The 21231-nt window shown below is 50.0% G+C and overlaps 10 protein-coding genes across 10 annotated transcripts; 4 read left to right on the top strand and 6 right to left on the bottom strand.

The window, feature by feature from the left end:
* Positions 1–507: 507 nt before the first annotated feature.
* N7519_002479 (40S ribosomal protein eS19) lies at positions 508–1442 on the bottom strand (the record flags this gene model as incomplete). Its single annotated transcript, XM_057289257.1, has 3 exons — positions 508–802; positions 869–993; positions 1413–1442. 3 exons carry the CDS (start codon positions 1440–1442, stop codon positions 508–510), a joined length of 450 nt encoding a protein of 149 aa, XP_057150459.1.
* A 416-nt stretch (positions 1443–1858) lies between these two features.
* Positions 1859–4118, bottom strand: N7519_002478 (RNA 5'-triphosphatase domain-containing protein; the record flags this gene model as incomplete). The annotated part of the gene is made up of 2 exons (XM_057289256.1): positions 1859–3618; positions 3671–4118. 2 exons carry the CDS (start codon positions 4116–4118, stop codon positions 1859–1861), a joined length of 2208 nt encoding a protein of 735 aa, XP_057150458.1.
* Positions 4119–4824: 706 nt separating this feature from the next.
* On the top strand, positions 4825–5225 carry N7519_002477 (uncharacterized protein; the record flags this gene model as incomplete). Its single annotated transcript, XM_057289255.1, has 2 exons — positions 4825–4839; positions 4974–5225. The coding sequence occupies 2 exons, from the start codon at positions 4825–4827 to the stop codon at positions 5223–5225; spliced, it is 267 nt and encodes an 88-aa protein (XP_057150457.1).
* Positions 5226–5640: 415 nt separating this feature from the next.
* Positions 5641–7538, bottom strand: ilv3B (putative mitochondrial dihydroxy acid dehydratase; the record flags this gene model as incomplete). Its single annotated transcript, XM_057289254.1, has 3 exons — positions 5641–7061; positions 7118–7331; positions 7380–7538. 3 exons carry the CDS (start codon positions 7536–7538, stop codon positions 5641–5643), a joined length of 1794 nt encoding a protein of 597 aa, XP_057150456.1.
* Positions 7539–8027: 489 nt separating this feature from the next.
* On the top strand, positions 8028–8703 carry N7519_002475 (anthrone oxygenase family protein; the record flags this gene model as incomplete). The annotated part of the gene is made up of 2 exons (XM_057289253.1): positions 8028–8088; positions 8132–8703. 2 exons carry the CDS (start codon positions 8028–8030, stop codon positions 8701–8703), a joined length of 633 nt encoding a protein of 210 aa, XP_057150455.1.
* A 237-nt stretch (positions 8704–8940) lies between these two features.
* Positions 8941–10525, bottom strand: N7519_002474 (pex2/pex10/pex12 family protein; the record flags this gene model as incomplete). The annotated part of the gene is made up of 3 exons (XM_057289252.1): positions 8941–9831; positions 9889–10152; positions 10217–10525. 3 exons carry the CDS (start codon positions 10523–10525, stop codon positions 8941–8943), a joined length of 1464 nt encoding a protein of 487 aa, XP_057150454.1.
* Positions 10526–11252: 727 nt separating this feature from the next.
* On the top strand, positions 11253–12774 carry N7519_002473 (uncharacterized protein; the record flags this gene model as incomplete). Its single annotated transcript, XM_057289251.1, has 4 exons — positions 11253–11306; positions 11365–11434; positions 11509–11879; positions 11977–12774. 4 exons carry the CDS (start codon positions 11253–11255, stop codon positions 12772–12774), a joined length of 1293 nt encoding a protein of 430 aa, XP_057150453.1.
* Positions 12775–13320: 546 nt separating this feature from the next.
* On the bottom strand, positions 13321–14798 carry N7519_002472 (acid phosphatase PHOa; the record flags this gene model as incomplete). Its single annotated transcript, XM_057289250.1, has 3 exons — positions 13321–14434; positions 14486–14547; positions 14613–14798. The coding sequence occupies 3 exons, from the start codon at positions 14796–14798 to the stop codon at positions 13321–13323; spliced, it is 1362 nt and encodes a 453-aa protein (XP_057150452.1).
* A 1425-nt stretch (positions 14799–16223) lies between these two features.
* N7519_002471 (uncharacterized protein) lies at positions 16224–16636 on the bottom strand (the record flags this gene model as incomplete). Its single annotated transcript, XM_057289249.1, has 3 exons — positions 16224–16272; positions 16339–16483; positions 16537–16636. The coding sequence occupies 3 exons, from the start codon at positions 16634–16636 to the stop codon at positions 16224–16226; spliced, it is 294 nt and encodes a 97-aa protein (XP_057150451.1).
* A 607-nt stretch (positions 16637–17243) lies between these two features.
* N7519_002470 (putative importin 11) lies at positions 17244–20720 on the top strand (the record flags this gene model as incomplete). The annotated part of the gene is made up of 7 exons (XM_057289248.1): positions 17244–17408; positions 17470–17570; positions 17622–17759; positions 17807–18822; positions 18876–19348; positions 19399–19587; positions 19644–20720. 7 exons carry the CDS (start codon positions 17244–17246, stop codon positions 20718–20720), a joined length of 3159 nt encoding a protein of 1052 aa, XP_057150450.1.
* Between the last annotated feature and the right edge of the window lie 511 nt (positions 20721–21231).

Raw genomic sequence — 21231 nt, 5'->3', positions numbered from 1 at the left:
TACATCTACATCTACAACGGAGAGAGAGGACGGAACAGCTTTGAAGTGTTTAGACATGCTCTTTATTTCCAGGAGACCACGAGAGAAAAAAGGGACAAAGACGCCGTAGGGTTGATCGGGGTCAAAGAGGCGAGGGAGATCATAAAAAAACATGTCAAGGGAAAAAAGATCCCCTCCCCTCGACAAGAGAGAGAGAGGGAAGGGTTGTGTAGAACGTCTCGTCCGCTCTCTTCTCTCGTTCAAGTCTCCGGATAATGATGCCTCATCCTCATGCACTCTGCACCGCCCATATCTCTCTCCGCTAGTAGCCCCGTCTGGTCGTCAGAAAAAAAAATATGGAGTGGAACAAGAAAAAAGAAACAAACGTAAAGTCGCGCACGGGACCGCAAGCTCCGAATTTTTATTTTTGTGCCGTCATTTCCAATATCTTGCCGCCGTAGCGAAGACAAAACCACAAAAACAAACGACTTATCCCCGAACTATTAAAAGCCCATTGTTGCGATACGTTTATTCCTCATCCGATTCCTCCTCCTCGTCGACGGTGGTCTTGGCGATACGGTCCAAATCACGCTGACCGCTCTGGGTGATGCGGCGGCCACCCTTCTCCTCATCGGTCTCGAGGACACCGATCTTCTCAAGAGCCTGGAGGGCCTTGCGGTCGACGGAGCCGGAGGCATCGACGTGGTGAGCGGGGCGGGAGCCACGGTTCTTGGTGGAACCGTGGACCTTGCGAAGACGACCGACACCGACGGTCTTGCGCATGTAGATGTGACGGGCACAGGCGGCGGCGCGGACGTAGAACCTTGAAAAGCAAGAAAGTCAATTGGTTGTTCGAATTCTGGTGGCTTCATATTTGATGCGGTCGTACCAGTCAGCATCCTGGGGAGGAAGCTCGTTGGAAGCAGAGGTCTTGACAGTGTCAACCCATCCGGGGATGGGGAGCTTTCCCTGACGCTTCAGGAAAGCAGAGTAGGCAGAGATGAACTTCTGCGCCTGTGTGGAGGAGAAAGTTATATGTTAGTTGGGGCTCATCAAGATATGCGTGGATCGGTCAAAAAGTCTCTGGATTTGCAGATGCGTCGGATTCGTTTCTGGAAGCATTTAATCATTCGTCGTGGAGCATGTCGCTAGCATGCAGTCGTTGTGTCTAGCTTCCAGAGCGAATGCCGACAGATAGACGGAATCTATCAAGAATTCGGCCCTCAAAACATGCATGCACATCCTTCAATATTCGATATGTTCCCGGTAGGCAATGAAACCATTCGCCTATTGCGTGCGTAATCCGAAGCATTTCCATCTTGGCGATATGATCCGACCGATGTTGTGGTATCCGTGCATCCAGAAACGAACCGTCCACATCACGCAAACCAGAGCTGGTGACCGATCACCTAAAAGTCGAGCAGGACACTTACGTCCACATCGCGAACGGTAACACCACCCATTTTGGCGACTTGTCGAGGGGTCGAAGGGTAGGGATTAGAGAGAGAGAGGCGTTGGGCGTCGAGGTGGGCAGGGTCGAAGTCGAAGAGTCGCTCAAAATTTCAAGACACACACAACTCTGGGCGGGTTGGGTCTGTGTGCCGTTCGCTTGTCCATTTTGGGTTAGCCGTACCCTAAGCTGGGTCATGTGATATGGCCCAATTTGTGCCTGATGTATAAGGCTCTACATCACATCTTGGTGCCTGATGTTACAGGCTTGAATTATTTTACAAGCTGCGATCATTTGAAGATTTGAATGGTTCGTTTTCTCATGCTCTAATTATACAAATTAAAATCTATTTCATGGCAGTTGGTCGTTATTCGTAACTTTGAAACAATTAAAATGCACCCCGTTTCCTAACGCCAGAATCCTTCCCAATTACAGTGTCGGCGCTCTCTTCAGCCCGACGCAATACCTCACAAATAGAGTGTCAATGAAATGTCCATGTCGGATACCAGGAGGTCGGCACCGGTTGAACTCGTCAATGGCATCTTGCACAGCAAAGCCAAGATGCTCGATCAAATAGCAGGCGATCATGAACCCGGTACGGTTGTAGCCATAGTGACAGTGAACTCCGACCACTGGACGTGGCAGAAGTTTCTCTTCCTCTGTACGCTGCTCCATCTTCTCATCAATATCCTTTTGGATGCTGTTGACCAGAGCGATAAAGTCGCGCGTCTCGTCTGGAGTCGGAGGAATCTTGGATATAGTCGGGTGCTTGTAGTAGCGAACACCGCCCTTCTCCAATTCGGCCGGGTTATAGACCGGACTTTCATGACTGATGTCTATAACAGCATGGATGCGACCACGGTACTTTGCCGAGAAAGCCGCGGGGTTGTGCTCCTCGTCAACCTCGCGCAACATCTTGAGCGCGGCGAATGTGTTGCCAATTCGTTCCGAGACTGGGGCAACCTTCTTCCATTTCGCGAGGTTCTTTACATCCCACTTTCCAGATGTGTTCATGTGCTGCAATTGCCAGCCCAGACCGAGACGCTTGTCGACATTTGACGAGAAGAAATCCTGGATAATCCCTGCAAGAGTGCGATAGGTAGCCCGGTCGTAGAGCAGTGCATGAGATGCAGGCGCCGGCAAAATCGCCGATTTGACCACTCGCTTCCGCTGGCCAACCTCCAAATGCTTCTCGGAGACCTCCACGCCAAACACCTTGTCGTTGACGAGATCGCCGGCTGGGGGTGACATTTGGTCGTGAACCCGCGAAGCGTCTGGGATGATGCTGCTATCGCTGGTATCAACCGTGGTATGGGCTGAAGCATCACCAAAGAATTTCAAAAGCTTCTGCACCTCCACCGGTTTGGTCACAGCATCTGTCTCACCTGCGACCAAAAGAACTGGCATGCGAATTCCCGCCCAGACCTGTTGCCCAGGAAGTCCGCTAATCGGGTGGCCGTCATTATCGTAGGTGGGAAGTGTGCCCCACGCCATGCGCCTCCAAACAGGCGTCCGACTTTGCTTGTTGAAGCGCACCTGGAGATTTCGTGTTTCCATGTCGGCAGCGACGCCGACCATCCGCATAACACTAGCACTTTGTTCACCTCCACGTCTGTCCCAGCGACGCCAAAGATCGAAAATCAGATCAGGGACATAGAGCGCTCGGCGAAACTTGGTAGCGTCTTCCACAGATGGGGGCTCGGCTCGAGGGCACACAGCGACAAGGCCGAGGATGTGCTCTTTCACCTTTGCACCAATGGGCGACGTCGATGAAGCCAAGAGGGCGGACAAGGAACATCCAAGACTGTGTCCCACAAGAATGACTTCCTGACCAGACTCCCGGTCCCGGTGCTGATCAATGGCTTCAGCCAATAGTTCGGACAGAGCCTCCACAGTGTATGCATTCCAATCCGTAGGTGCAAACTTGGACAGCCCGCACCCGGGCAAATCAATACCAAAGCATGAAGCGACATTAGAAAGGCTGGTGAGGAGGTGGTGGAATTGTGCAAGTGACCCGCCTAGCCCATGAACGACCACGACCAGTGGGACAGGAGTCGGTTTGGTCGGGAGTCGAGCCAGGTGCGGATGTGGGCTGTAAAAGGTGCGAATGGCGGGATAGGTAGCGAATGAGGTAGTGTAGGAGTTGTATGTGGTAAATTTCTTGAGAATGCCCGGGTCTGTTTCATATGCTGCGCGAGTGTTAATGAAGGCCCTCAAGTGGAATATGAGCGATTCACCTACCATCAGAACTTTGCTGCTGAGCGTCCGACGGCCATTCTTTCTTCTTGTAGTTGGGATTGGTTCCATGTCGCAACGATGCGTTGCTATCGTAGTCTTCATCTTCATAATCCTCCTCCGACGAGCTCAGAGACTTTGAAGATTTGGTAGACCTCTTGCGAAGGGCGGGACGTTGCGCACGAGAGGCTTTTGACCCCGACCGTCTGCGCTTCACCAGCGACGACAACAACCCACATCCAGTCATGGCGATCAAGCAGGTAGTTAAGAACACAACTTGACCCCAATTCACATTATCATTGCGGTAGAGGCCGCGGAATGGGCTGGCGATGGAGGCGAAAGAAGCGTTTTGGAAGGCCGCGCGCACCGAGTGAAAGAATCGCAGGACAGCCGCGACACTTTTGGATCGAGTCGTTAATGAGTCGCAGAGGGCGGAGATAGCGTCGGAACCCATGATTAAATACCGGAGGGGCGTTCTGGGCGCTTTCAGAGCCCCCCCGATAGTGGTTTCACCAAAAAACCACACGACGGCACTCCTGATGCTCCTTGGATATAGGGAGAATAGCCTGAAGACCAATAAGGGAAGCTAGATCGGCAACGTTGAAATGATTTACGAGAATAAGAAAAAGTACAAAGGGTTCAGCTTCGGCCACTCACAGCCTCGGGAGAAGCGGCGTGGGGGTGAGTCATCGTCATCTATTGGTGGGTCTTGCCACAAGTTTGGGAACTTCCAAGGTTGCTTGATTATGGTGTTTACTATGGGAGAAGTACTACTCCGTACTGTTTGAAAATTTCGAGACCACTTTGTACATTACTAGTACATTACCAGACATATCTTTAAAGGTTTAGCTCAATTTAATATCCTTTTTTTTTTTCGATGTATACTCTTTACTCTATACTCCGTACTCTCTTGGCTCTTACGATATACTATAAATTGTACGTAGAACGGATATGTTAGCCGGAACTACAACCTGTCCCGTCCCGTCATGTATATATTTACTTTCTTCATATAGTACGTAGGTAGCCACCTAAGCCCTGGAGGTAGCACTTGCTTAGGCCTTAGCACTATGTTGTACTTTATAAACCCCTATAGGTTAAATAGCTAAGTAGTATCCTAATTTTTATATATCACACTCATTTTACTATTCAGTCTTCTATCTATGTATAAGGTTATAGTAAGTTTATCTTAGTTCCTATCGTCGAATAGTAAGGTTACCTACATGTAGGTATACTAGTAACTAACTCAATCACGAGATCAAACCCACCAAATGAAATAAACAATCTGACATCACCCAGCTAATGTCTGCAGTTCGAAAGTGCCGAAAAGTTGCAGTGTATAAGCATCACAATGTCTGAGAAGAAGAGAATTCTGGTTCTTGGGAGCGGAATGGTGGCACCTCCCTGCATTGAGTATCTTACTCGCAGCCCTCAAAACGAAGTCGCTGTTGGTGAGACGATTCCTTCGCTTTCTTCCTGCGCTCCAATGAGGCTGATTCAAAACTGCTGTCTAGCCTGCCGAACCCTTTCTAGTGCACAGAGGGAGAGCTATCTGCTGATCTAGGTACTGGCCCAATTTGGCTAGTTTAAAGGGCTACCTCATGTTGTAGGTAATTCTCGTATTGAAAAAAACGGAGCGAAACGGACCATTGCCCAGGGTATATTGTATACATATACTAAATATATATATAAAAAATATAAAAAAAGAAATACAATAAAGTTCACCTGATCATTATTGAACTCCGTTTCATAGTACCCCCGGGCCAGCATGCATGGCCTCTTACTTCCCACTGGTCAATTTCAAGCGGGACCACGAAGATCATATCGAAATCGAATGTTTATCCCTTTTCTAGAACAGCCGTGGACGGTAGATCATAACATCATTTCAACTGCCTCGAAATATGCTATGTACATTTACACTCAGGAGGCATATCATAATGATTCATTAGAACAGATCCGTCATGGCTCCCTGTGATGCATCACTGACTAGACGTGCGTACTTGGCCAACACACCACGGGTGATTTGCGGTGAAGGGGGGGGCCCACCGACTCCGTCTCTCCTGAAGCTCCTCATCTGACACATCCATTGAAAGGGAATTGGTCTCAGCGTCGATGGTGACGACATCCCCATCACGGACTAGCGCAATCGGGCCACCCACGGCGGCTTCTGGCACAATGTGGCCAACAATGAAACCGTGGCTGGCACCCGAATACCGTCCGTCAGTAATAAGGGCCACGTTGGTCAATTTGGCTCCCATCAGCGCGGCACTGGCCTTTAGCTGTTCCGGCATTCCGGGCCCACCCTTGGGGCCCTCGTAACGGACGATGATGACAAGATTCTCGCCGCGCGGGATGCGGCCTTCGTTCAGGGCGTCGTTGAGCTGGTGTTCCTTATCAAAGACACGGGCTTTGCCAACGAACCGGAGCCCTTCCTTGCCGGTAATCTTGGCAACGGCACCGCCTGGTGCGAGGTTGCCACGTAAGATCTGCAGGTGTCCGCTTGCTTTGATTGGGTTGTCCAATGGACGAATCAGATCCTGGCCCTCAGTCAGGGAAGGGAATGAGGCAACGTTCTCAGCCAATGTCTTGCCCGTCACTGTGGGGATATCTCCATCGAGCAGACCGGCTGCGATAAGCAGCTTCTGAACAGATGGGACGCCTCCGATCTCATACAGATCGGCCATATAATACTTGCCACTAGGTGAGAGGTTGGCGATGAAGGGGATTTTGTTGCTGACCCGCTGGATATCATCTAGTGTGAGGTCAACACCAGCCGTCCGGGCCATGGCCAGGAAGTGGAGAACACCGTTGGTGCTACCGCCCAGAGCCATTGTCATGACGAGAGCATTTTCAAACGACCGCTTGGTCAGTAGGTCCCGTGGCCGAATGTTCTTCTCCAGGCAAACCTTGATAGCATCTGCAGCACGAACACACTCGCGCATCTTGGATGGCGATTCGGCAGGCGTGGACGATGAGCCGGGTAGTGACAGACCCATTGACTCAATAGCAGTGGCCATAGTATTCGCCGTGAACATACCACCGCAGGCGCCGGCACCAGGGCAAGCATGCTGTTCCAAGTCATCCATGATCTCATCCTGAGACTTGGTCTGGTCGCCACCGTCGTCGGGCTGGCGCAGGGTACCGTAGGCGTAGGCACCCGCAGCCTCAAAGCATGTTGAGACATTGATGGGTTTCCGCAGGTGCTCGGAGTAGCCGATTCCAATAGTTCCACCGTAGATCATAATTGAGGGCCGGTTATGGCGAGCCATGCCCATTACAACACCGGGCATGTTCTTGTCGCAGCCTGGGATAGCAATGCAGGCATCGTGGTATTGGGCACACGTTACGGTCTCAATACTATCAGCAATAACCTCTCGGGTCTGAAGAGAGAATCTCATTCCTAGCGCGGGTTAGCTGTCTCGTTTGCTAGCGGTGAGAGTTGACTGCCAAACCAACCTTCACTACCCATAGTAATTGCATCCGAAACACCAATCGTGTTGTACTGCCACCCAAGCATTCCTTGTCCTAGAACTGACTTCTTGACGGTCTTGGCCAAGTCCATCAAGTGCATATTGCATGGGTTTCCTTCCCACCATACCGAGGCGATACCGACATGCGGACTCTTGGTCATCGCTTCTTTATCTGGGACACCGGCGGCATAGAGCATAGCCTACAGTGGTTAGTAATGGACCTCATGATGTTCTTATTGTCAACCTACCCGTGCGCCGGGGAAATCATGGCCTTTGGTGATAGTGTGGGAGTGACGATTAAGTGCGGGGGAGCCATCCGGGTGCTTCGCATCTGTGGCCAACGAAGGAAAGTTGATATATTTGGCCTCACTAAGAGTGCCAGGCACGGTTGGCTTTGAGGGATCCATGATGATATGTGCGAACAAAAAGCAAAACACAGAAATTGTAGAGGCAATTGACCAGAATTATAGCCCACACAACCTCGGGAGCTCGATTTCGCACCGATGTCCGATCCCAGGAACCCCACGTTCATTGTCCAGTCAGATGCGGCCGATTTATGAGCAGATCGGAGTTGGGCCTAGTCTCCGATCTACGAATAAATTTGTATACAATATAGTATTATGTGTATTATGTGTCTGTATGTCAATTGGTAAAGTTGGGGATACTATATTTAACCATGTATACTTATTTACTAGAACAACACAGGCCAACATTGTCATTTATGATAGACTCCTCACCGCCTTCTATATCCTCACAACCGGGAGTGACAGCATCGTCCATGGCACCGACGTCATACCCGTGGACATATGCTATTAAAGCAACATTCAGCGCCTCTTAACTCTGTTTAATTGAAATTATTTCATTCTACCCTTTCTGTATACAAGATTCGCCATACAATGGCCACTGACGTGAGAATCGCCCAAGCAATAGGGACGCTTGGCTGCACAGCGGCAGCAAGTAAGTGGCACTACCTACGCAACAGATGACCAGACACTCACAGTATATCAAGGCGGCATTGCTACGTTGTCAATTATGAGTATTCCAAATCTCATACTTCCAGCTCGTCGCCCACCCAGCGCGACACTGCCATTCCATGATACCCCAGGGACGTCGACCGCCCACTTGACACATCAGTGGTTTGATCTGTATAATCGTGGCAGCAGGATTTTCCCCGGTATATCCGCGGCATCTTCACTAGCAAATCTCTATGCGCTTTGGGCATTGCGGGACTCCCCTACCCCTGCTCCCGATATCTTTGGGTCCAGCTGGTCCACATGCTACCTGCTTGCTGTCGGATTTACGCTGGGCATTGCACCTTTTACGGGTATTTTTATGCAGAAGACGAATGCCAAACTGATGGCTCATGCAAAGCGCGATGATGCGGCCATGGCCGAGGGCACCGAGGACATGGTGCTCAGTTCGCAGGAGAAGGCGAAGCGGGCTAGGGAGGATAGCGAGGTGATTGAGCTTTTGCAGCATTGGTCGCAGTTGAACTTGATCAGGGCCGTGCTCCCACTTGTTGGGGCTGGCATTGGATTCTATGCTGCTGTCTCCAGCTGGATTATTCCTTGAACGGGAATGCTAAATGGTGTGGTGGTATGAATCTCCGGTGCTTGTTAAACTAGTGCTATGTGATTATGTCAAAAGGAAACTTCGGTCTTCAAGTATGGGTATCGTCAAATTTCTATCAGGGTTGCATGTACTGCGACTACCCGGGCAATTGTATATTTATAAACAAGTGGGAGAAGAGCAGGCCAGGATACACCCACAAGAGCATCCAGAGTGTGAGACGTGTTCCCTAAGTTACTGTCACGTCGAAGCAGGCTTTAGATCCTCATCTTCGTTCGTACCTCTGGCGCTATCGCCTTCTGTAGGCTCCTTTTCAATGGTGGACCATTGCTCTGAATGCTGCAGGGCTTCATCGGCGCTAATCTCCTGCAACGGGCTGGATTTGTCCAGTGACCCCGCTTCGTGAAGATCTGTCCCACGGGCCTCGCCATTGGGTTCCCCGTCAATGGCAAAGCCAACAATCTTTCCAGTGCCAGGCTGCGACCGTGCTTCTTCTAGCACGTCGCCATTCCAAGGCTGGCACTTCTTGACAACTTCACCACATCGGAGGCAAGACCATCCCTGGCCTTCTTCTGCTTCGATTTTTTGCACAATACAGACGAAGCAGTAGATACAGCCGCAAGGGACAGTCTCGTATGGGTTTGTGATATCGGTTTGCGCCGATCCCACAATGCCCCCTGACGCGGAGGCCGCCATGGCATCGCTTTCTGTCGTTGTGGTGGGATTCTGATCGCGGTAGCAGATAGCACATGTTCGCTCTGGGAGAAAGGCTAGTTCTCCTTGTTTTTCTGGAATCTCGTCATTATCCCCGCTTGACCGGACAGAATTGACCATCTTATGCCAGGCACGGGCGATCCATCGTCGCCAGCGACCAATTCCAACCAGAGGAAGGAGGAAGAGAAGGAATTCGGTAAACGCATGCCAAACTAGTTGACGATTTAAATACTCAAAGGACACTTCCCGGCTAGCCTGTGCAGATGGCGGAGCAAGGCGGATGCGAAGGATGCGATCGACCAAGGTACGGTATCTGCCATTCACCAGGAACACAAGGAAAGAGACGAAGGCGGCAATCGAGTGCGATGTGGAGAGAATGTCCGTTAGTCCCGACAGCATTCGGATGTCCTGTGATGGCTTTATAGTATCCGTTAGTAAGGATCTCCCGACGGGGAGCAATTGTCGGCAACTAACCTCATCATAGCCACCTTCTTGCCCGACCAACCAACTCTCCCACTTGTCCCAAGCATATCGCCCTCCAACCGTCAATAAGCCATAAATACTCTTTTGCCATTTTGTCGGAGAAGAGTAAACGGGTCCTTTGCTTCGACTATCAGTGTATTTGAGGCCTTGTAGTGCCGCACCATATGATGCATCGTGATCCCATATCGATAGTTTAAAGAGGATAGCCCGTAAGGCGAACAGAATCTCGTGTGACCAATCTTCGCGCATTTGAGGCTATTTTCATTGTCAGCCACCCTTTGTCACAACGCTTCATAATTCAAGGAGCATTCAGACATACCACAAAGTATTTGAGGGCATCCCCGACCTGACCCTTCAATAGACCAAGCAGTTCCTCATCCAACAATTCAGCATCCACCTGGCCTACTCGAAATGCGGGGCGCGTGCCATCCCGACCCTTGATGGAATTCCATATCCGCCACCCCGAGCTGGGTAATCGATTCAATGGATATGGTAGACGCTGGACGGTGGCCGGGCTGATCGGAGAGGCCCGCTGCTGTGCTGCATGGCGGGCACGCGCTTCAGCCTCACGCTGGCGACGACGTTCAAGAACCCGTTCTTGTGCGGCGGCAAAGTTTGTTGAACTCATCGCGAAATCATGACGTGTGTGTAGAGGATAGGAGGGAGCGGGTTGGCGATTCGTGAGAGTACGGGGAAATGGGTCCCGGAGTTGCTCATCGACGGCTCGGTTCCCCAGACGGAAGAGCCGAGGTATATCACGTGACTGTACTTTTCCGGTACTCTTTCGGACATTGTGAGTAGTGATAATATATATTCTTAGTGACGCAAGCAGGACCTAATATGTACCTGTCTAAATACAACGTTCTATTGAGAAGCGTTGTGGTGGGCTCACAAGGCCACTCGGAGATGCCCTCGTGCACGTCAATCCCAGCCACCGAATTTGACAAAGGCATCCATGACCAAGGCTTACTATTGATTGAATCGAGTGAACAGTCACTTGTCATATTACTGAACTCTCCGCTGGTGGTATCGTTACACAGATACACAGATATGTGGGCATCCAACATAAGCCATTTCAATCGATCCATGCGAGTCAGCTTTGTACATGATTGTGTACGACTTCAACCACGTTGCCCAATAAAATCCATGACAACTGACGTTGGAGGTGTCCTTGGCTTTGGGTCCAAGATACGATGGTTGGGTTTGGAATGACAGGCCCAATCGAAAGCTTGAAGTCGGTCATGCTTTGCTGGCGTGTTTATAAATCAGACCATCGTCCAGTGCTGAATTGGGCTCTTGCTTAAAGCTGTGCTTTTCCTTGGCTAGTTATTGTCAAATCCGTCCAGCTATCTACTATGGCATCTACAGTGAATGAATCTATCGAGACTCAGCTGTTCATTAACGGCGAGGTAGGGATAAACTACACTTACGACCCTCGAATTGCAAAATAGGTATTAACCATTTTAGTTTCGAGCATCGTCTAGTAACAAAGCATTCGAGGTGGTATATCCATACACCAAAGAGGTCGTTGCGCAAGGTGTGTCCCTTTGTCCGCAAAAACCTAACATACTGCTAACATCTACTCTCTTACCAAGAGAAGCCAACATAGAGGACGTGGAGGATGCCGTTACCGCTGCCAGCACAGCCTTCCCCGCCTGGCGAGATCTGGGCACCGACAAGCGAGGCGCATACCTACGCAGACTATCTCAGCTCTCTTGGAATCAAACAACGAGCTGGCGAAGCTAGAGACACTCTGCACTGGCCGACCGGTTTCACAGTTTGTTGACGCTGGTCTGGCAGCTGAGTCCTTTGCGTACTTCGCTGGTGGCGGTTGGACCGCACAGGGGACCGCCAGCCTCAACACACCGGACCACCTAAATCTGACCGTCAAGCAGCCATATGGTGTGGTAGCACTTATCATCCCATGGAACTTCCCGCTTATTATTTTGCCGGGAAAATGGCGCCAGCGCTGGCAGCAGGCAGTACAGTTGTATTGAAGAGCAGTGAGAAGGCACCGTTGACGGTTTGTGCAATATCTTTTGCATATCACTTCACCGTGCAAACTGACACTCGGTATAGTCTCTCTATGTAGCCAAACTAATTGAGAAAGCGGGCTTTCCGCCTGGAGTTGTCAACATCATATCTGGCTTCGGCAACCCTACCGGCGCGGCACTGGCATCGCACATGGCCGTCCGCTGTATCAGCTTCACTGGCTCCACGGTAACGGGACAGAAGATCCAGGAGGCAGCTGCAAAGTCAAGCATGAAGCACGTGCACATGGAGCTGGGTGGGAAATCACCGGCGATTTTCTTCGAAGACGCGGATCTGGAGACAGCTGTTGCGCAGACACAATTCGGTATCCAGTTTAATAGTGGACAAGTGTGTGCGGCGAACTCACGGATCTATGTGCACGAGTCAGTGGCTAAACAGTTCATTAAATTATTCTGTGAGAAGTTTGCTGCTGTCCAGATGGGTGATCCACTCGATCCTGCTACCTCGCATGGTCCGCAGATTGATCTGCTGCAGTATAACTGGATCAAAGAATACCTTGCTATCGGGAAAAAGGACGGAACGCTCAGGCTCGGCGGTGATGCAAATGATGGGTTCTTTGTGCGGCCGACTATCTTTGAGGGTGTTGGTGAGGACTTGCGGCTGATGAGAGCGGAGGTCTTCGGTCCGGTTGTTGTTATCAATACCTTTTTCACCGAGACTGAAGCGATTGAGAAGGCGAATAATTCGGAGTTCGGCCTGTACGCTGCCGTCTTTACCAAGGATCTTGATCGTGCCGTTCGTTTGGCTAAGGCTTTGGATGCAGGCACTGTTGGTGTGAACTGCACTAGCCCGACTAATGCCAGGGATACTGCTTTTGGTGGGTAGATGAGTGGGAATGGCCGGGAAGGGTTTTTGTATAGTCTTGACAGTTTCCTTGAGACCAAGAGTATCCTGATAAAGACAACACGTTTGTGATAATTGACTGGTCCAACTGAAGACATAACTGATAATGGACGTGGATTTCGGGTTCATAAAGAATCAAGTACAATAAAACCAGGCATATGTAGGTACCTGGTTCTACCGAAGAAGATGAATTGTTCGGCAGTATCCGACACCCGGATAGATGTAAAAAGGTGGCCAGCTACATGACGGGCATTCTATGGGAATTATGCGTTATTTTAGTGGTATTTCAATGTGAACAGCAATATGAGAATGATAAAGACTCAATTTGGATTCATAGCTTCATAGCTAAAGATTAAGATATTAGCCTCCAGATAAAGATTGCTGTTCGTGTTTTACATCTCCGAAATTTGGAGAAAACATTCCTTCCCAGTCAATCGGGACCGCGTCTGCAAGTTTCCGGAAGATAAAGAATCGTAAGACCACAGAAACGCACGGCCGACTAGTAAGAATGAACGAAGAACAGCTTAATCAGAAGGAGTAGGCAGCGACGGCCAGCAGGACTGCGAGAACGGCAGTAGAGATGGGAGCCTTGGCAGCAACCCCAGCGCTTTTGTCGCCGGAGTCCTCCGCTGTAGAGTTGGTCTTGGTCGCGGTATCATTTGACCGCTTGGCGGTGACCTTGTCATTGTAGTGAGTCTCGGCATTCCAGGGGTAAGGCTTGGTGTCGTATGTCGCGTTCAAGTGTCCATAGGTTTTCTTGACGGCGTCCAGGATACCGTGACCAGCGGAGCACTTCTCATTGGCATCAGTGATGGGAACCGGCCAGTTGGGAGTGAATGTGGAGGTATTGCCAATAGACTTGTCCCCAATTGACATAGGACCAGGGTAGGTCTGGTTAAGCGTGAGGTGGGTCTTGTCGACTTCGTAGTTGACATAACCGGTCTTGTTGGCGACAATCTCGAAAATGTTGGCACCGCAATCCCAGCGACCAAGGGAAGGAAGACCCCAGTTGGCGGAGACGCTAGCAATGCTAGAGTAGTGGGTGTAGAAGGTGTTGTCCTTGGTCCCCTTGAGGTGTTCAGGAATGGCGCCACCAACGAGAACGCTGAAGATACGGTTGTCGTTCGTGTAGGTTTTGTCCTCATCGAAGGTCAGAAGGAGGAGAGTGTTATTGTAGAAGTACTCGTTCTCAAGCAACTTGGCCACGTAAGGACGCTCCCACTTGGCAGCGAAAGTGATGTTGGTGTCATGCGCATCGTTGGTCATGTTCGGAGTGATGAACGCCCACTGAGGAAGCTTCTTGTCACGCAGGTCATTTTCAAAGTCATCAAAGCTCTTGATGGAACGTGCGCGACTGTCATTGGCCACAACAGAGTCGTAAAGCACCATCGGGTTGTGCTTCCGGACGTAATCAGGGTGATAATTTTCCTGGTTAGAGTAGTTGTAGCCCTGGAAACCAGCATAGGGAATATGCTCCTGGTATTCAGCCCACGAGATGTGCTTGGTGTCAAGCAGATCAGCGATGGAGGAAATGTTCTCAGGTATCTGCTTGAAGTCGTCGTTATCCATTCCAAACGTGTCACCGCCAGCGGCAGCGCAGTAGTTGGGCTCGGAAGGATGAGTGACAGCATAGAAGTTGGTCCTAAAGAACATCAGAATGGCTCATGTTACTAATGTCTAAGTTCAAACTCACAAGAGAATTCCCTGAGAAGCAAGCCACTGCATGTTGGTATCTGCAGCGGAATCGTCATAGTCCTATGAGTCCCGTTAGTCATGGTGTCTCAGGTACTCCAGGAACGTTTTGGGGGTTTGTCACGTACAATGTTCTCCAGCCAGATCTGATAAAAACGATCAAAAGCCAAGCCCTTGACATCGGAGACTGTAACCTCCGGCTTGATAGTTGCCGCAGCCGCATGAATGTCCGCAAGAGCGGGCTCAGAGGTAGTAGCTGTCTGAGCGACTGCCAGGGCAGCCACTCCCATCAAGACCGCGAGAACAGCCTTCATTTTGATGGATCTCACAGAGAATCAATAAAGGATTGATGTAGCTGATGAGATGAGACTGAGGCAAGCCAAGATTGATGAGGATGGTAAGAAAGAAGAAAGAAGAAAAGATCGTCAAGAGGAATGCCAGAATATGTATGGAAGGTAAGGGGGTCACAACACGTGCATCTTACATCGGAGAAAGACTCTCAGGGCTGGAGGAAGGTACCTAGGTATACCTAACAGGTACACAAGGGCTTGTGACTTTACCAGCTTTCCTTATGTCTCATTGAGGTACTCCACACTCTGTACGGAGTACCTGATGCTGAGTTGAAGTTTAGGTAGAACATCTGTATGATGCGGGCACATGGAGAAACGGAGCTCTCTGATTGGCCTAAGAGTTCATCGGTTCAAAATGAGGGGCCGGGCCAAGCGCAAGGCGAATGCTTAGCCGACTAGCTAATCCATGGCAACGGCCCCGGAGTCCGGGGCCCGTCCCGAGGTTTCCTCTACATAGGGCTCTCCCCTCACAGCAACTTTAGACGATAAAAATCCCACTCTTACCTACGCACATAGAGTACACAGTAATGGACACCCGTAGATGTATGTACCCTGGGGTTTATGCACTTGGTTTCTTATAGTTTCTGTTAGTGAGACAGATTGAACCGAAGATGCGAACTATAGGACTCTAGCGTGCCCAGGTGCAAGGTTCTTGACCTCGGGAGATAAGCTGACTTCCAAGGATGCTTAGCCCGACGCTTAGTGAGTGGGGAACGCCCGGGGCTGCCTTGGCAAATCACTGAGCTATATCTAGGGGCGTGCTCAGTTCCCAAATGGACAACAGATGAGTAATAAAGCAGACCTCGGGTAATGGACCTCGAAGTGGTAGAGGAAACCCACTTGGAACACAGGTATTTTTATGTAAGTATATCCGCAGGCCCCCGGGAGTCCATGCATACATACGACATACTAGTACTGGTCTGGGTCGAATATTAAGGTGCATCTTGAGACTGCCTACTGGAGCAGTTTCTCATCTGAGTGGCTGTCGGGGTGTACAAAGATAAAGCCAGCACTGGCCATTTTGAGAAGAATCGGAATATGAGAATTCCCGTTGAGCAGATAATTCGAATGATAATTCTCCTGCGATCCTTAACTTTCATATAAGACGATCGAGTGGACACGTGCGGGGCCTATTTCGAAATTTATCCATTGTCCTAGTCGGGAAGGTAACATCGTTGAGGTTTGTTCGCTGAGGTTCATTCCAAACCATGCGACATGACATAACTCTGATGCCCACGTTGGTCGGGTGTAGATCGAGTCTCGAACAACATTATGAAAATTCCATTATATTACAGGTCATCAGGTATCATTTACATGTATTCTTACTGGTCAATTCGGCGACGCTTCGTATCCTGGTAACTACCACGGTCCTCGGTCTAGATATCGACATCAGTCTCTCGGGCCGCCAGGGCCCTCGAACTGACTTGCCCTAGCAAGTCTTGAAGGGACGGAATGTTAGCCGTGTGAAAGCTTAACGGTCAACGGAGAAACAATTACGGCGTACCTGTTGCGGTCATCACGGACACCGCCCTCTTCTTCGGGAATCACACGGTGGTCGCTGTCTTGGGCAGTCGAGCCGGGGCCGTACTTCACACTTGTGGGTTCAGAGAATCGCTGGTTGACCATCTCGTCAACACCTGACTCGACAGCTTGAATGGTTATTAGACAAATGCCACCGACTAAGACCGGCTTCCTCACGTACTTGAGTCACTCTTTTTGCTGCGACCCTGCTTGGCCTGGTGGGAGTTCAGGTCCCTCTCAGTATTGAAGCCTACATGCTTCAATTCTTCGGTGTTAGGCATGTTGTTCGAGGATGTTAATATGTTGTAGTATATATGTAGATAAATTGATAGGTGGGTGATTTAAGATAGATTTGAGCTCCGATATTGCCTTCTATTGATCCGAATTGCGCTTTATATACATCGCCCCATCCACATCATACCTACTTCACTTCATGTTAGGAATTGAGGTTGCATCATGCTGCATCATACGTATGTCACGGGGAGGAAGATGAGGAAAATTAGGTGAACCAAATTGCCGGTATCGATCCAAGCTCGATAACAACATGAAGAAACTGGTTGAAGCTGGACTTCATTGCTCGAAATGTCCGTCCGGAGCCCTAGCAGCAGATCTGAATTGGGACAGAAGTTAGGGTCCAGCCCTAGGGTTCGGCGGGCCGGAGTATTAATCTTCCGGAGGCGGGGAGTTTATGCTAGAGGGTAGCTCCGACGAGACATGTCAGTTTGTTGGTCAATTAACATCTTGGGACTCACCCAGAGTTCATTTCATGAATGTCTAATGATCCAGGGCACTGCATGAGACTCTGACTAGGTGCTTGTATTGGCAGTACTACTACATACAGGCTTTGCAGTTTCTTTTTTCACGCGTCGATCAATAGCGCTATTCGCGATGACCTTCGCCATCGAAGCACAGGGTGAGACCAACCCACTCAGCCCTCAAAATGTGCTCAATACACTAGTACTTGCAGCAAGCTCGTCTCAGCAGCAAGTTCAGACGGGCACGAAACAGCTCCAGAACTGGGAGAAACAGGGCATGTACTACTCTTTTCTACAGGTATCAGTTGACAGTCTTGTTTGTTGTTGCTTCACCTAATAACAGCTTTTACAATGCACAGGACGTCTTTCTTGACCACACCGTACCGAATGAAGTTCGATATCTCGCCATCATCCAACTGAAGAACGGCATTGATAAATACTGGCGCAAGACAGCACCAAAGTACGTGATTGGGATATTGCCTAGATGAGGACATGCTAACACTTGCCGAAGTGCGATCAAACCGGAAGAAAAAGAACACATCAAGACCCGCGCCCTTGCGGCAGGAATCGTTGAGCCTGCACCGCTGCTCGCTCTCCATAACTCGCTGATGATTGCCAAAATCATGCGATTTGAGTTCCCTCATGACTGGTATGGCAGGATACAGCTAAGTGTTTTCTCGTTCTAATTTCAATCAGGCCGGATGCAATCTCGTACATCATTTCCTCACTCCGATCCTCCGTCCAACCTGGCGCAAATCCACTCCAGCTTCCTCGAACTCTCCTCATATTGCTACAAATAATCAAGGAATTATCCACGGCACGAATTCAACGAACGCGACACAATCTTCAGTCCGCGTCGCCTGAGATATTCCAGTTACTGGGGGGCATTTATGTTGATAAGATCAACCAATGGGGGGCGATACTGGACCAGGGTGGTGCCAGCGAGGGGGAGTTGCTGGAGACGCTTGAATTAAGCTTGGTGTCTCTCAAGGTCCTAAGGCGCCTGATCATTGCTGGCTTTGAACATCCGAGTCGTAGCCAAGAAGTACAGGGCTTCTGGGAGCTGACCCATTCGCACTTTAGCAAATTCCATTCTCTCGTGGATGGGTCTGCCAATCTACCTGAGCCAATTCATCGGGCTATGGAGAAACATTTGCTGCAGATGTCGAAGTTGCATGTTGAAATGGCCAAGACACACCCCGCATCCTTCGCATTGCTGCCAGATAGTATCTCGCTTGTCAAGTCGTATTGGTCATTAGTCGTCAAACTTGGCGAGAAGTATGACAGCCTTGGTGCTGGGGGCGAAGATGAAGGGAAATCCTTGACTGAGAAAATCGGCCTCCGGGCTCTGCTCTTGATTCGTGCATGCGCTAAAATGGCGTTCAACCCTGCCCAGACTTTCAAATACCAGACACCGGAAGACAAGGAGGAGCGAAAGCAATCTGTTCAGCTCGTCAAGACGCAACTTTTTACCGAAGAATTTGTGGTCAACGCCATGGAACTCCTCGTCACACAGTTCTTCAGGTTCCGCAAGATCGATTTTCAAGACTGGGAAGAAGAACCGGAGGATTGGGAGAAGCGGGAAGAAGAGAACGCTGACGCTTGGGAGTTCTCAATCCGTTCATGCTCTGAAAAGCTTTTCCTTGATCTTGTGATTCACTTCAAGGATTTACTGATTCCACGTCTGCTCACGGTATTCTATACCTTCGCGAGTAAGTTATTGATGGGCTATATAATGTGTGCGACTCTAACATGTATGCTCTAGGAACCGACAATCACAATGTGCTGTTGAAAGACTCATTGTATTCTGCCATTGGCTTGGCTGCGGCCAGTCTTGAACATCATCTGGACTTCAATGCATTCTTGGAGCATACCATGGTTGCCGAGGTCCAGTCTCAGGAACCAGAGTACAAGCTTCTGAGGAGAAGAATCGCGCTCGTGCTTGGCCAGTGGGTCCCGGTGAAGGCAGGCGAACTGAACATGAACGCAATTTACCAGATTTTCCAGCATTTACTCGGCAAGCATGATCCTTTGAACGACCTGGTTGTCCGGATCACCGCCGGTCGGCAACTACGGAGTGTACTTGACTCATACGAATTTTCGCCCAATGCATTTATGTCATTTGCGCCTACCATCTTGGAGAGTCTCATGTCTCTCGTTCAAGAAGTCGAATCCTCGGATACCAAGATGGGGCTTTTGGAAACGGTCCGCATGGTGGTGGTCAAGATGGAAGACCAGGTAAGTTGTTGCCTCGTTTTCGTTAGCGGCTGCGTAACTCACGATGTTAGATCACCCCCTTCTCCGATCGAATCATCTCTTTACTCCCACCGTTATGGGAAAGCTCCGGCGAAGAACACTTGATGAAACAAGCTATCTTGACTTTGCTGTCATCCCTTATCCAATCGCTAGGACAGGAGTCTGTTAGATATCATTCTCTTATTCTTCCGCTGATCCAAAGCTCGGTAGAACCCGGCTCGGTAAGTCCCGTGTGAATCATGCTGTGCATTTCAACCTAGCCTAACTGTTCGCCAAGGAAACCATTGTTTACCTCCTAGATGAGGCCTTGGATCTCTGGCATGCCATAATCCAGGCTACGCCATCTCCTGCCTCACCAGAGATCATATCACTCCTCCCGTCTTTGTTCCCCATTCTTGAAGCAGCAACCGATAGCACTCCGCAGGCCATTCACATCCTCGAGTCTTATGTGTTCCTTGCGCCGCAGGAGATCCTCAGTGACCGTTTCCGCTTCCAAATCCTGGTGATCCTTGAATCACTACTCGAATCCACAACCAAGCAACGCCTCGGTGTGATACCTCGACTTGTTGATCTGATGCTTCGTGGTGCTGAGACTGTCGACGGCGGTAGCGAAGCAACCTATGGCGTCATCTCCCAATCCCTCCTGGACAGCTCATTCCTTGCATCCCTGCTAGAAGGCCTCTACTCTGCCCATGAAGCGAGTCAGACATCTGGCCCAAACAGAAAGACCTCGCCTGTGGTCGGTGTCGTCGAGAGCGATTACTACTCTGTGCTGGCGCGCCTTGCGCTGGCTAGCCCTACCATTTTAGCCTCATCAGTCGCCGCCGCGACCAACTCATCCGAAGAACAATCCCTGACGTGGATCCTGACCGAATGGTTCTTGCACTACGACAACATTGGCAGCATCAACCAAAAGAAACTCCACGTACTTGCCCTCACCCAACTCTTGGCCCTGCCAGGAGAGCCACTCGATCCGTCTTTACCCCCTCCACCCCCTGCCTACATTCTTTCTCACCTACAATCATACTTGAGCGTATGGACAGATATCATCACCGAGTTAGCAGACGGTGGCACTGACCCCAATGCCGATTATTTGGTCTGCTGGAACGCACCAGCGGGGTCAGCAACCGCGATGCCAGAAAGCAACCAAGAAGTCGAATCGCCTGAGATCATCCGTCGTCGTGACTGGCAGTCTGGCGATGCAATCCATCGCTTCACGATCCGAGACTTTGTGCGCCATCGTCTGCAAGAGGTTATTACTGGCTGCGGTGGGGCGCAGCGGTTCCAGGATGAGTGGCTAGTCAATGTCGACACTGAAGTTGTTGCGGCGTTTGGAGCACTTGGATTGCTCTGAGTTAAGGGAGAAGACCTTGCTCATTTCGATACCAGTGGCACACTTTCCTTTCGCATTGCCACCATTACATTGTACATGCCTCTTACGCCCTCATATTGTTCTACTTGCATGGCCGCCAGGTCCAGTCCATACCTATTCCACTTTTAGCATTTCAGAATCCCAGCTACATATCCCAATACATATGATATCTCTTCAAATCGACGAATAGTAGATCTTGCGCTCTAATTCTTGTACATTGCGAATTATCTGGATGCAAAGGCCAGTGGTGATTTCCCGTGTCATTTTTCTTTTCGGGATCTACGATAAACACTTACCTTATTTCTCGCAAGGAAGAGAACTCAAAGAAGGAAAAAGCAAGTCCCAACAAAACACGGCCTTTTCCTGAGCGGCAACAGCCCTGGAGGTACCATGCAGGTCACTTTGGGATAAAATTAAGGCTGCCCCGGTAGGCACCACATGTACGGATTACCAAAACTAGCAGGTAAACCTTGGAACTGGCTATCTGCCGAGG

This window comes from Penicillium mononematosum, assembly GCF_028829835.1.
Source record: "Penicillium mononematosum strain IBT 11891 chromosome Unknown utg000002l:1.0-8112719.0:1.0-8118358.0, whole genome shotgun sequence".
Taxonomy (NCBI): Eukaryota; Fungi; Ascomycota; class Eurotiomycetes; order Eurotiales; family Aspergillaceae; genus Penicillium; species Penicillium mononematosum.
The sequence above is the reverse complement of the archived record's forward strand: the minus strand, read 5'-3'. Positions and strand labels throughout refer to the sequence as shown.